Genomic DNA, 15,524 nt, shown 5'->3' on the forward strand with positions numbered 1-15,524 from the left:
CTTCCCCATTTCCTCAAAGTCTGTGTTTTTGAACTGTAAAACTCGGGTCTTTGTGGTTCTTTTCCCTATTCTTTTAGTGATATTAAACCATACCGTTTGATGATCACTGCTGCTGAGGTGGGCGCCCACCAGGACATCTGAGACATTATCTGCATTAGTGAGCACTAAGTCGAGTATAGCTCCTTCTCTGGTGGGTTCCAACACCATTTGTTTGAACAAAGATACTTGCATGGCATCCACTATCGCTCTGCTATTTTTAGTTTCTGCAGATGGGATTTTCCAGTCTACATCTGGCATATTAAAGTCACCCACGATCACCACTTCTCCCTTCTTACCTATCTTATGGATGTCTTCAACCAGGTCTCTGTCCAGCTCTTCCTTTTGGTTTGGAGGCCTGTAAACCACTCCAATATAAATGGACGCTCCGTCATCTTTTTTTAGGTCGAGCCATAGAGCTTCTTCCTTACCCCAACTTCCTTGTAGCTCAGATGCTTGGATGTTGTTTCTGACATAAAGAGCCACACCTCCCCCTTTTCTATCCTCTCTGTCCTTCCTTAATAAGTTATAGCCTGGTATTGTTGTATCCCAATCATGAGATTCTGTGAACCATGTTTCTGTGATAGCAACAATGTCCAATTCTGCCTCAGCCATTAGGGCCTGCAGATCTGGGATTTTATTTCCCAAACTATGAGCATTTGAGGCCATAGCCTTCCAGGTACTCTCTTTAAGGTTATTGCTTTTCCTGGACTCCTTATAAGATATTAGTTGAGATTTGCTATTCACTTCACTCTCTCTTTTTTTAGTTGTGCCACTGTTGACAGAGTTATTCATCTGAATTAGATTTTTCTTTTGGTTATGGATCTTGAAATACTGCATGCATTGTGTTTTTTCTCTCATTTCTGGTAACACTTCAATGTTTTTCTGAAGAACTTCTTCAGTTTTTAATATAGAGATGGCTTGTTGTTCTTTTTGCATTTGGTACATTGTGTGTCTCCTCATCACAGGTCTAATTCTACCTGAGCCCACTGTATTCCTGGATTTTTATACAATATTATACCTGCTTATTGATTAGTGCAAGTGAAGTCAGGGTCTGTTTTCTGCAATTTTTGGATGGGAGGTCGAGGTGAAATGGGGGAGTTTAGGATGGTCTAGGTGAACTGGAGATGGGTGATTTGGCAGGGATTTCAGCAAACTGGTGATTTCAAGTACATGTGCAAGTAAATATTCTCAAAAGGGTATATGCACATACTGTCTTTAAAATATACCTACCTCTGCATATAAATCATGTACATGTTAAATTTTTTCATGCATAAAATATAAGCATGTATGTTTATAAAACAGGGAGAAAAGGTAAGTGCTTTCATTGCATTGCAAACATTCACATATACTGAAACATACATGGATATATTTTAAGAAAGGAAAAAAAAACAAGTACAGGTAAAAACCCTAGGGCCCAGATTTTAATACCTATGCGCGGGTGTACATTTGTGCATGCAACTCGGCGTGCACAAATGTACGCCCGATTTTATAACATGCTTCCCCTACCTAACCTGGCCCCCAGCCCTACCTTAACCCCCCCAACCTTTATTTTATAAGTTGCGCCTGCCTCCGGGTAAGCGTAGGTTGCAGATGCCAGCCGATGGCCGGGCCGCTGTACCTGGATGCTTCGGCCCCGCCCCCCACCCCGGACCACCCTTGCCCCTGTCCTTTTTTTCAAGCCCCGGGACTTACATGTGTCCCAGGGCTTTACGCGCACCATCGGGCCTTTTGAAAATAGGCCTGGCGCACATAACCCCCCTACGCGCATAGGACTTTGAAAATCTGCCCCCTAATTTATATATGGATTTCAGAGCAGAACTAAGCTGTATTTTATAAAGTGTAGTAAAACTTTGCATAGTTTATAAACTACTAGGATAAATCTCGTTCTGTCCACTCACCTGTGCAAATCCAGTATTGTGAATAGATTTGAAAATTAGGCTTCCTGTTTATAAATGATCTCGAAGATGGAGTAACCAGTGAGGTTGCAAAGTTTGCGGATGATTGTAAACTATGGACCTGATTCGTCAAGGTATTTTCCCATAGACACAGAATGGGCGAAAAGCCTTAGTGAATCACACAATATGGGATTGTGTAATACTACAGGAGAATGTTATTTATTTTTATTTATTTACTAAGATTGGGAACTTGGGCATCCAAAAAGCAAATGGAATTTAATATAGCCAGGTGCATATTGGGAGAAAAAAATTCAGACATGCTGCTGAAATCCACTCTGGAAAGCTGCAATCAAAAGAGGGATCTTGGAATTACCATGGACCACACACTGAAACAATCAGTACAGTGTGAATCAGCAGTTCAAAAAAAACCAACTGTATGGCAGCAATAATTTGGAAAGTCATTGATGACAAATCCAAATAAATTATCATGCCTCTATAAAGCACTTTGGTGCGATCACACCTGAAATACTGCATACAGTTCTGGTCATCCCCATCTCAAAAAGAATGTAAAGATACAAAAAAGGGAAACCTAGATGGTGAGAGGATTGAATAAAATCTCATATAAAGAAGAGTTTAAAAATGTAGGATTTTTTAGCTTGGAAAAAAAGATGATTGAGGAGGGATATGATAGAGGTCTACAAGATCATGAATGCAAAAAAATCAAACCATAAGTAAATGGGGGTTTATCCTGTGCAGAAACATTGCATGCTTGCAATTTTGAGATGAAGATAAGAAAGTATTTCTTTAGTCAACAGGTAGCTGAAATGTGGAATATGCTGCTTCCAAATGTAGACATAACAAGCAGCATAGCAACCTTCAGAAGGAATGTGCTGCATTCCTGGAATACAAGAATATAAACAGATATTTGAGTGGAGGCCAATTAGCTCAACACTTTTATCAATATACATGAATTGCTTAGATGAACTCTGGGGCCACTGTTGGAGACTGGATGCTGGGCTAGTTGGACTATAGGTGTGAACCTGCTTAGTCATTAAGCCATTCTTAAGTGGAAGAATGCTGGGCTAAACTAAAAACAGCTATAGAAAGGGCAATAAAATCTTCATGTCTGGAAACAAATAAAAGTTGGCATAGTGTTCCAAAGGGGTGGCTGAAAAAATAAAGGCATAAATATTATCTTTCAGATAGTACAAAGGAGCTGTGTTTAAAAAAGGATTGGATAAGTTCTTGGAGGAGAAGTCCATTACCTGCCATTAAGTCCATTAGGCACCGTACCTTTTAATTATGTTATTAACCCCATATATCTTAACCCAAGTTAATTCGACCTGTTCATTGTAAGACATTTACTTGTCATTGTTATTGTTGAGAATGTAAACCGAATTGATCAATAATTCTGTTATTGGAAAGTCGGTATAGAAAAATGCTAAATAAATAAATAAATAAATTAAGTTCACTTAGAGAATAGCCACTGCCATTAGCAATGGTTACATGGAATAGACTTAGTTTTTGGGTACTTGCCAGGTTCTTATGGCCTGGATTGGCCACTGTTGGAAACAGGATGCTGGGCTTGATGGACCCTTGGTCTGACCCAGTATGGCATTTTCTTATGTTCTTATGTTCTTATCTCAAAAGAGCACAGGGAAGAATATCTTATAGTGTTGAAAAATCGGGGAAATTAAGACAAAAAGGGCAACGTGAGTAACTGCCAAAATATATAATCAAATTGGATTTGAACCAGGAAATCATGGACTGTGAAGAAAGGACCCAAACCCCAAATCACTTACGAGCCGCTACAGTAAAGTCTGCGGGAGTGCACGCGATTCACTATTCAAATTAGGCCTGGCAGTAAAAACAGGCAAAAGGAGGCGCTAGGGACACTAGCATGTCCCTAGCGCCTCCTTTTGGACCCGAGCGGTTTCTACTGCTTTTCTGTGCACTTTCCCGGTGCCCGAAGAAATTAGCGCCTACCTTTGGGTAGGCGCTAATTTCTGAAAGCAAAATGTGCGGCTTGGTGCACATTTTGTTTTCTGAATCGCGTGGGAATACCTAATAGGGCCATCAACATGCATTTGCATTAGGTTCGGGAGGTTGGACGCGCGTTTTCGGCCCCTTACCGAATAAGGGATAACGCTAGCGCGTCGAAAACGTGCGTCCAATAATCAGCCTGCTTATGAGCTCCTATGTAAGTGTTATGATTCATCAGTGGGTGGTCCCTTGGCCCGAGATGTGAGTTGTTACTGCCTCTGAGGAGGAGTCCCACAGGTCCGCACTGTCGGGAGGTGAGGTATAGGCACAACAGGGAGCTCTGGGCAAAGTAATGGAGAGATCCCCCAGGGACCAGGAGGTAACCCCCGTAGGATGGAAGACAGGAGGCAGTACCTGGACTGAGACCCTGAAGGGTGAGGTGCCAGACAGACCGTGGAGCGGAAGGCGCAGGACTAGCCATGCAGAAGGTTCTCTGGGAAGGCGACCCCGAGGGGCTGAGCTGTGCAGCATAGTGGGCGTACATTTAGTGACGCAGGCCAACCCGCTGAGCAGAGAAGCCTGAGCCAGATCTCTGTTGCTGACATACGCAAGAACCCGGAGAGCGGAGGAATGCCGGCAGTCTTATGTTGATACCACCCCGAGGAGCAGAGCAGCTGACAGTCACTGCAGGCACAAGAGCACAGCCACAAAGAGCGGGGAAGCTCTGGATAGTAGGCGTGGCCCGAGGAACGGGGAGGCGCAGAAGTCTTGCGTAGGACATAGGCACAACCCCGAGAAGCGGGGAAGCCTTGTCGATGAACTCACAGGTTGCCGCAGTGTTCCAGGGAAGACTAGAGTAGTAGCAGACCTTGCTACTACTCTACTCCAGGAGGAGCAGAGCCAGCCCGAGGCTGCAGGGTAGGCCAGGAGAGCAAGTCCCCGTGGAGTGCACACTGACCCCCGAGAAGTGGGTGCCAGACAGGGTCCAGAAGCAAGGCAGAAGCATAGTCTCAGGAACACGAAGGCAGGAGTCATAGATATGTACGGAACTTGTTGCCAAGTCAGCTAGCTGGGGGCGAAGGTGGAGCTTAAGTATAGAAGTCCGATGACATCATCAAACAGGGATGACCCCGAGGTTCCCGCCGAAGAGGCTTCAAAGGCGGGGCCAGTGATGTGCACGCGCCTAGGAAGGCCCGACATCGTTCTGAGAACTAGCAGTATCCATGCCGCCATGAGGAGTTCCGGGGAATGCGGCGGTGTAGAATGGCCTGCGCTGCAAACAGACCCGGGGAGGGCAGGAGATCGGTGCAAGAAGTAAGTACTCGCGGTCGCAGCTGTCTGCGACCGACAAGCATAACAGTAAGCTTACACAGATTTAGAGCCTGTTAAAATTCTCAGTGAAGTAACATAAATACTTGACCCTACTTGAAACTCCCAAACTTGTGCACAGGAAAGACCATATTTGGACATATTCCAATTAAGTTTACAAAGACTAAAAATGATCAAAGAAAGGACCATATTTGAACATAATCATTATCAGATAATTGAGGGTTTGTCTACCTAAAAAGAGATGCCAAATCTTATAAAAGCCTCCTAGCTGAGAACTATAGAAATGTGACCCAGGAGCTAGAAGAATTCACATCCATATAGAAGTTTATGACTGCTAACTCAGGACCCATTTGGAAAGGTTAGGAGAAAAAGAAATTATTCCTGATAGTAGTCCTTACCAATAATCAGTTTCTTTAAGTATTAGTAGAAATTAAAGTTAGTATGCATGATTGCAATGTTAAAATTTTGAAATTCTGATGACTCCAGCTGCCTCTCTGCAGCCTCGCTTTAAATTTTGTCTTAGATGAATATACCTGCTTAGACCATGGGGTGTGATGAGACAGAAAAAAGTGTACTGTAGCTAAGATGATGAAGAAAAATGACAAGAATTTTTTCAGATAAAAGATGTGGAGGAGGGGAGAGTGGATGAAGCCAGCATTGCATTGAATATGGGATTAATATTCTTACCTAGCTAAAGTGAAAGAGCAGACAGGATGGGCTAGTTTGTCTTTCCTGTTATTTAATATGAGGTACATATTAAAAAAAACAGTAAGTGGATACCTCACTGAATTATCTGGTAAAGCTACACAGATAAAGTTATCCAAATAACGTTAGGATTCATATTTGTGTGGACTGACTTGTTCTCAGAAATTTTGCCAGATAACACTCAATATGGTTCTATCCAGGCTACAGCTGCAATCCCTTTTTGTTCAAGTAATTTATCCACACTAAAGTTTTGCGCACACAGTTACCTGGACAAAGCAGAGATATTTTTAAAAAGCCTGATTTATGACAGCAAAAGTCAGTTTTACCCAATAAATCTTTTGAATATGAACCTCTATTACTATGAATGATATGTTCCTATAAATACCCCAAATCGGATGTCCCAGTTAGTATAAACATAAGAAACAGTGCACATATAAAGGTGAATTTTAAAAACTCAGCACGCGCCAAATTAGGGAGATGTGTGCACATGTCAAGCTGGCGCATCCGAGATGTGTGTGTACCTCCCTTGGCATGCACATCTTACTTTTTTCCAAAAATGGGTGTGGTCAGGGTGAAATCTGGGAGGGGAATGGACGTTTTGAGGCTGGCCTAGAGATCTGCGCATAAATACTTATGCGTTCTGGCATGCGCCAAAGTCCCCTGCCGCATAACTTTACTTCTGCTAGAGACAAGGTGTAAGTTGAAAAAACTTAAAAAATAAAGAGATCTGAGGGGTTTAAGGAGCCTGGGTCAAGTGGGTGGAATGCAGACTATCAAACTATGGAGGGTGTCAGGACCTAGCTAGTAACTGGAAGAATTGATAAGCAATCTGGTAAAACTGGGAATGGCAGCGCCTGCCACTTTAATAATCCCTTGACTTTCATGGCAGAAGTGGGATTTGCACGCATATGAGCACGCCCACTTAAAATTTGGTGCACATGTGCGCGCAACCAGACTATTTAAGGACATGCAGGCATATATGCAGGCATATTATAAAATCACTGTGTCCCTCTGCATGGGCTGACTTACACGTACCAATGTGCACCTGCACGCCAGTTTGAAAGTTACTGTCCCGATTTTTATTGAATTAAGCATAATTATCAAAAATGGTATTTCATTGTTTCTTATAGAAAGTGGAATCATGATGAAATATAAAATAATATAAAACTGCAGTCTTACCCTTTCTCCCTCTGGTGACAACATTGCTAAGATATCATTAGTAAACACTTTTTCATGTTCTCCATCACTATCAGACCCATCAGTAGGAGACATAACAGCAAACTCTAGTTTAGCGATGGAATCAAAACATTTTCTTAAATGAGGTTGAACAGCTTGAGGATTTCGGGTCTGAGCCAATATTTCCAGGAGTTCATCATTTGATAAGAAATAAAATCTGATTTGACAGAAATATAAAAAAAAACATGATTTCATGTATACTCTTTCAACTTAAAATTATAAAATATGGAAAACATTCAGTAAACAAAAATCCATTCCTACAGAAAGAATGCAACAGTTAGACTGCATTGGATTTTGGCAATTCTAAAATTTCCTAAAAAGCACTTGACTACAGACAGCAGGCAAGTGCTGTATGTCTACAACAGAAAGTTTGTAGGCATGCAAATTATTTATGGGCAGATTTTAAATGCCTGGCGCGCATAAATTCTGTCCTTTACCTGCGTGGCCGAGCCTTACGCGCACCGGGTGAATTTTCCAAGAGGCCCGGCCATGTGAGTAAAGGCCGGTACATGCTCAAGTGCTGGGCTTCTTGGAAGGGGCAGGGCTGGGGGGCATGTTCTGGGCAGGGAGAAGCGGGGCAGCGGGTGGGCCAGAACAGCACCATTGTTCGCTGTTTTGGAGCCTTGTGCACCGGCTAGCTGCCAGTGCGCAACTTACTTCAGCTCGGGAGCTGAAGTATGTTGCGAAAAAAGAAGAAAAAAACAAAAATGGTTGGGTTTACAGGGTAGGGAGATTAGGGGAAAGGGAAGGGAGGTTATGCAAGGAGTAAGGGAAGTTCCCTCCCATCCGCTCCTTAATTGGAATGGACTGAGAGGGAACTGGGAAAAGCCAGGATGCGTTGCTGCACAAAAATTGCATAATTCCTCTCCCCCTTGCGTGTGCCGCCCGCACATGCGTGGGCGGATTATAAAATTCAGCGTGCATGTGCGCACAGCCCACAGATTTTATAGCATGTTATAAAATCGGCACGTGCATATTAAAATCTACCTCTAAGCGAATTTGCTTACCTGTAACAGATGTCCTCTATGGACAGCTTAATAAACCAGCTACCCAAGTGGGTGACATTATCTGACAGCATCGACAGGGATATATTACATTCTCTGTAGCTCAGAAAAGCTTAAAACCTTTCTGCACATGGGAATGAATTCTCATGCAGCTGCTGCCTCACAAATCTCTTCAATCCATTCCTAGCTGAGCTTCAGCAATTAGGGAGGCGGGAGGTAACGTGTAGCTGGCTTGGCCTGCTGCCCATGAATAATACCTGTCATAGGTAAGCAACTTTGTTTTTTCTGTGGACATGCAGCATAAGTCCATCCACACAACTGGGGACTCCCAGTTTGAAGTTTGCAAATAGCCTTGCAGGTTATCTCGGCCAGAATGAAGGGGTCTGAACGCTTCAACCTGACAAAGGACTTCATGTACCAGAATTCCCTGCTTCATGACGGGTTTACTTACAGTCTGCAATACAGCTGTAATTAGGACATTGAGAAACTCTCTGTCAGCACATTGCACATTTTCATTTTTTTTGGCTTCGCTGTTCTTATTCTCTGATAAGCTTTCACTGCTGTAACCTAGATTAGAACAATGGATGTATTATGTGATGGGCTGTATTACTGCAGACTCGCGAATTCCTTTCCAGAACTGCAAGTCCCAGCAGCCTCTCCTGCAGAACATGGGAGAAGTTTCACGAAAGTTCCAGGGTGTCTAGGGAGGGGGTCAGTAGCCCCTTCAGCTGGAATATGCTTGCTCAGCAATGCTTAGAACGCATGTGTAAAAGATAAGAACTGTAAAGTGCATAAGAGTCTGCTCCTGGAGGGGAGGGGCATGCAGTTGTACTGAGCCTTTGTCTTAGCTGCATCTTGCTGGCAATAAAAGTCTATCTTTACGGATCAGTTGTCTGGACCTCCTTACTGACTAAAAAGAGACGGTTACATTTGGCGAGCCTCAGCCAGGAGGTACCGGGGACGCTATTTTAGCCCCCCAGTTGGTCCAGGGGATTTTGTGGCGGAGTGATCCCCCAGACTTGCCTGGTGAGTGGCCACCGCTGAGTTCAGTGATCAGGTATCTGAGGGGGTCATTCCACGGAGATCCTCTGAGACCTTTGGGCTGGTGATCCGGGAAGAAGGCTTTCATGACGTTCGGAAGAACCCTGCAGGCGAGTATTATGGGAATGATGGGAAAAGTGAAGAATAGCTAAAAGAGTAGCAAATAACCGGTCCATCCATGAGGGGACCGAGGGGGCTTTGATCACACCCCAAGCAGTGGTTTGGTAGGAATTGCATTCCGAAAGCCACGCGCATAAAAAGAGGAAAAAGAAGTAACGCGTACGATAGTGGGAATAGGTTTCTTGTTGTGTGAAAGAGAGTGAATGGCCTCGCAGTTCTAGGCCGGGCTGACCGCGTCCTAGTCGGGGCGATTGTGACCCTTTTGTGTCTGACGGATACGGACCCCTTACCTATCCGTCTTCCCTTCCCTCCTCTGTCTGTGAATTCTATCCTAATGGGAGGGGGCGGTTCGACTCCATTAAAAGCCATGACGGAACACTATAGGGAAGTGTTCGATAGACATAAATGTACTAAACCCGGAATGATTCAACGATGCACCCATAGGTGGCCCAGTTTGTGTGTAAATTGGCCTCCGGTAGGAACTTTCGATTTCCAAACGGCCACGAGGGTCCAGAAAATAGTTAGTGAAGAAGGGAATCCGGGTTGCCCTGAGGATATACCGTACATAACTGCTTGGATTGCAGTCATTGAGAATCCTCCGTCGTGGGCAAAGAAGTTAGTGGAGGGAGCTGCCCTCGTAATGGTGGCTCAGGCGCACAAAATGGGGAACTGGAAGTCCCCATTATTAATTAAGGATTGTAATGTATGTAACTGCTATCTGTGAATTGCAAGCACATGTACCAGGGATTTTTTTAATTGTTTTAATTGTTTTAAACCCTAATAAGAAGAGATTTTGGTTTACAGATGCTGCACAAGACTACTATACAACAAATTAATTTACAGTGTTAAGTTAAAATACTGATTTGATTGCTGGAGAATGCATTTACTGGTGTTGAAGTTTAGAACTTGATGGCAGTTAAGGGTTAACGGCAGAGATAATTACAGGAGAGAGGAGGGAATCGAGCCAGAGGAAAAAAAAAAAAAAAGACGTTGAGCCAGTGCGTAGTGCATTCAATATGGCTGTGCGTTTCAATGCTGACGTTATTAATCAGAAGCTTTCAGTTTTCTCATATCTTCTATCCCAGTGTCCTCCCTATGCTTATCTTTCTATTCTCTAATACCATGTTAATTATTGTTCTTACTTGTCTCCTATATATTATCTGTTATTTAAAAGTTACATTGGAACGCATGATAAAGTATGAACTCCCTTTTGCTGACGCAGTTTATTTTGAAGCTGTCTCTGGGAAATTTAGAGAAATGATTAAGAATGGGTTCTTTGTTAAAGTTTTTCTTGTTGCTTCTTTGGCTAGCAGTAGTTAAATATGCAGAGCTACTCCCTGTTTTAAGGAACTGGCAAGATAAGACAGCCAAGCACGTGCAGCGCTGACTGTGGGAATTACAGGATGCCGTTTGTAAAAAAAAAACAAAAAAAAAAAACGGAGAAAACAAAGACTTAATATTAAAAATTTTGATTCAGTGGCAGGCGCAAGATAAGGATTATTGGAAGTTGTGGGCAAGAGAAAGGGCCACTATGCAAGATTAGGAACAAGAGCAAATATGAGTCGGCCCAAATGATAAAGTAGTGGCCCCCACACACATCTAACTAGATAAATGAAGCTTGACCGACGTGCCCGCAAATGCGCAGTAGAGAGCAGCTCTACTGCGCATGTGCGGGCGAGCACGTCAGTCTTAGGCAGCGTCAAAAAAACCCAAAAAACATGGCGGCAGCGGTGGTAGCAGCGGCAGCGGGCAGCGGTAGCGGGCGGCAGCGGCGGCGGTAGCGGGCGGCAGCGGCGGCGGTGGCGGTAGCGGTAGCGGGCGGCGGCGGTAGCGGCAGCGGGGGCGGGCGGCGGCGGCGGTAGCGGAGGCGGTAGCGGCGGGCGGCGGCGGTAGCGGGCGGCGGCGGTAGCGGCAGCGGCCAGTAGCGAGGGAGGGAGGAGAGAGAGAGAGGGAGGGAGGGACGGACTAAGTGGGAGGGACGAAGAGAGAGAGTGGGAGGGAGTGACTGAGTGAGAGGGAGGGATTGAGTGAGGGGGAGGGAGTGAGGGGGAGGGACTGAGTGAGGGGGAGTGAGCGGGACTGAGGGAGAGGGAGGGAGTGAGTGGGACCGAGGGAGAGGGAGGGAGGGAGTGGGACTGAGGGAGAGTGAGTGGGACTGAGTGTGAGTGAGAGGGAGAGAGGGGGAGGGAGGGACTGAGTGAGAGGAGAGGGAGGCTGGGGAGGAGTGGGTGAGTGGGTGGGAGGGAGGTAGGGGAGAGAGAATGAGGGAGGTAGGGGAGAGAGAATGAGGGGGAGGTGAGAGACAGAGGGATGTAGCCCGTTTTAACGGGCTTTACGGCTTGTATATATATATATTGCAATTATGTTCTTTTACCACTGGTGGGGGCTGGGCTCTGGCTATTACCATATGTTCTTAGTGTTTGCAATGTAATTGATACAAGGCTTCCAAGGGTTTGATCATCACTCCTGCACACCTAAAGCGCCCCCCTTGGATCCTTGCCTGCAGATCCAGGTTTACTTTATTGAATCAACCCAATGCCAAACTTACAAGTATGAAGGAAGCAATGTTTTGCAGCTTCTCAGCCTCGTCAGAACTGATTTGCCTCCAGGCGCAGGTCACCTATTCAATTTCCAGATGGACTGTGATCTTTTCATCATATTTTGAGGTGTATTGGAACAGGGATCAGGAAGAGAAGAAAAGGGCCCATCCCTGCAACCAGGAACTTAATAATAGAGACCCGACATCCAAAAGAAGCTGCAGAAGGCCGAAGGCTTTGAGGGCATGAGCCTCAGCCAGTTAAAAGCTATAGCAGACCAAGTATGTGGAAATAGAGAAGTGGAAGAGAGAAGAGAGAAGCAAGTAGAGACATGAAAGAGAAAGTGACTGTTAGCCGCCGCTCTCGAGGACACGTGGACGGGAAGGAGCCAAGACAATGGCAGACCGCGAAGAGGAGGGGGAACAAGACCCCCCTTTGGGAAAGAATCAGTGTGCGTACTGCAAAAATGAAGGCCATTGGAAGAGAGACTGTGAAGAATGGCAAAAGAAATACGGGAGCCCTGCAGTGAATACTAACGACAAAAATGGACCTGCACCGACACAAAGGGGCCGAGGAGGAAGGAGATCGGACAACCCCCACTGGCAGATGGCGGGGGAGGCGACAAGGAGCATACAGCCTGAAGAGACCGGGAGGGAAGAATCCCCACTGACCCTCTGGTGGAGATCCACGAGGTAACACAACAAAAATCAGGGGCCTGTTGGACTCAGAGGCCAACGATCTGTCATGACTGCACCAATCGGCCCCCCCGACGAAAGAGACTGTTTCTATAGTGGGTGCCTCAGGTCAGGTACTCACTGCCCCTCTGCAGAAAGAATGAACTATACAAGTAGGCGGGACCATGGTATCCCTTATCGGATGGAACCTGCTGTGTAAGCCTCAGACCACATTGAGATTTCAACCAACAGGGGAAGTTAAAGCCTCCTTCGGGGACCATCCAGTGATACTCATCTGTCCCCTCCAAGAAGAATGGAGACTACATCTTCCCATAGTCGAACGAACCATCGAACATCGATATGAAAACAACACCCCCCTCAACAAAAACGAAGACAACTGATGGATAGTGTACCCCAAGTATGGTTCGAACAGAACCCGGGAGGAATAGCTATCGACGCTACCCCCATATGGATAGAGATGAAACAGAATGCACAGGTGATTAATCAACCTCAATACCCCATTCCATATATGGCCAGACAAGGAATCCAGATACACCTGCAAAGACTGTATGATTTGGGCATTCTTCGGCGAATCCGATCTGCTTGGAACACCCCTTTGTTGCCAGTAAAGAAGCCTGGATCTAATGACTATCGACCAGTACAAGACTTAAGAAAAGTGAATAGTCAAGTAGCAGATCTAGTAGCCCTCGTCCCAAATCCGTATTCAATCTTGGCTCAAGTCTCTCCTGCATCAAAGTGGTACAGTGTCATTGATCTCAAAGATGCCTTCTTCTCCGTCCCGGTGGCGGAGGAATGTCAAAAGATTTTTGCTTTCACATGGGAAGATGCAGATACTGGAGTAAAGCAGCAGTACACATGGACACGGTTGCCTCAAGGGTTTAGGCACTCACCTACGCTGTTCGGTGAGCAACTGGCAAAAGATTTAAAGATGTATCAAGTAAAGTATGGGCCAGTCATACAATACGTGGATGACCTTCTGTTGTTTCGAGAGACGTACCTCGAATGTGCGGTATCCACTCTTCAGCTGCTAAAGACGTTGTACTCAAAAGGGTATCGTGCAAGTAAAAAGAAAGCGCAAATCTGTGAATTGGAAGTAGAGTATTTAGGCTTCCAAATACGTGGAGGAACCCGATGTCTGGGGATTTCTCGCACCAGTTCTATAAGAGATCAACCTGTACCCACTTGCAAGAAAGAGTTCCGGGCGTTCCTTGGAGCTGCAGGATACTGTAGGCTGTGGATTGCTAACTATGCTGTTATGGCCCAACCCCTGTACGACAAGTTGCGGGGTAAAGAGGCAGAATCTCAACCCTTCCAATGGGAAGGAAACGAACTGGCAAGCTTACGTCAACTAAAAGAAGCCTTAATTGAACCACCTGCTTTAGGATTGCCAGATGTAATGAAACCATTCCATCTATTCGTCGATGAAAAGAAAGGAATGGCCATTGGGGTATTGACTCAAACTCTAGAATCATAGGAACGACCTGTTGCATATCTGTCAAAAGGAATGGACAATGTTGCAAAAGGATGGCCAGGTTGTCTTCGAAGCATTGCGGCTGCATGCTTACTAATTCCAGAAGCAGTCAAATTAACTTTTGGACAAACCTTGAACGTAACAACTCCTCATACTATCCAAGGACTACTAGAAACTCATGGGCCAAAATGGATGACTAATTCACGTCTTGTAAAGTATCAAGCTCTGTTATGTGAAACTCCTGAAATTCAAATACAAGACAGCAAAAACTTGAACCCGGCCACTCTTATGCCGGCACCTGAACCAGTTGCCCATGACTGTGAAGAAGTCATGACAATACATTCCAGTAGACCAGACCTGAGGGATCAACCCTGGCAAGGAGCTTGGACTTTATTCACTGATGGGAGCAGCCAAATCATTCATGAGATACGTTCTGCTGGATATGCTGTTGTATCCGAAGATGAAATCATTGAGGCTTAACCTCTTCCCCCAGGAACGTCTGCACAAAAAGCTGAACTAATTGCCCTTACTCGAGCTCTGCAGTTGGCAGAAGGACAAACTGTAAATATCTATACAGACTCTAAATATGCCTTCCTTACAATTCAAGTGCATGGAGCATTATAGAGGGAAAACAATTGAACAATGCATCAGAAGTACGTGAATTACTAGACGCAGTTTGGCTTCCTCGCAAGGTGGCTGTAATGCATTGCAAAGCACACACCAGGAAATCAAACCCTATTGTCAAGGAAATCAGAGAGCAATGAAGCAGCAAAAAGGGGCAACTCGGGAACCCTTCCAAGCAGTATTAATTGCATCGAATCATCAGGCTTCAGGCAGTCCTGGAGCTCATCACCAACGACTGCTTTCGCTCTTAAACTCTGGGCAAAACAAAATACCAAAATTATGACTGCAGTGTACCAGAATAGATTGGTTTTAGATTACCCTCTGGCCCAGGAAGGAGGGTTTGTGGAACATTTAACCTCTCCAATTGTTGTTTACAGGTAGATGACCAAAACAAGGTTATCCAAGACATCACTGATCGCATGGTCAAGATGGCACACGTCCCTGTCCAGCAATGGAATAGTGCTTGGGACTGGACCAATGGATTCCGTGGTTGGTTTTCCATGATCGGTGGATTTAAGAGCTTGTTTGTTATCCCAGCCAGTTTAATTCTGTTTTGTTTTTTAGGACCCTGAATTATTCCTTTCTTGCTCAAACCGCCTTCGTCGGGTGATGAAGGACATTGCTGAACGCAAAACAGCCACGCAGCTTCTGTCACTGTACATGTATTCCTCTGAGCCTATAGAACCTGTTTAACCATCCTCATGTTTTATCCTGGGCCATCTTCCCATACATGACAAGTTCGGGCTACAAAGGGGGGTGGAGCCATTAGGGCCCATCCGTCTCAAACCCGTGAAGAAACCATCGGACTGTTTGGGAAATTAGGGCCCCCTGAGAACTCAAATTGC

General features: G+C 45.1%; 1 protein-coding gene across 1 annotated transcript in view; it reads right to left on the reverse strand.

Moving 5' to 3' along the window:
- DNAH6 (dynein axonemal heavy chain 6) overlaps positions 1 to 15,524 on the reverse strand; it is a 3,261,518-nt gene that overhangs the window by 2,160,511 nt on the left and 1,085,483 nt on the right. Inside the window, 1 exon segment of the mRNA XM_029602297.1 lies at positions 7,131 to 7,344. Coding sequence (XP_029458157.1) covers positions 7,131 to 7,344 — 214 coding nt within the window.

Source organism: Rhinatrema bivittatum, chromosome 1, assembly GCF_901001135.1.
Source record: "Rhinatrema bivittatum chromosome 1, aRhiBiv1.1, whole genome shotgun sequence".
Lineage (NCBI taxonomy): Eukaryota > Metazoa > Chordata > Amphibia > Gymnophiona > Rhinatrematidae > Rhinatrema > Rhinatrema bivittatum.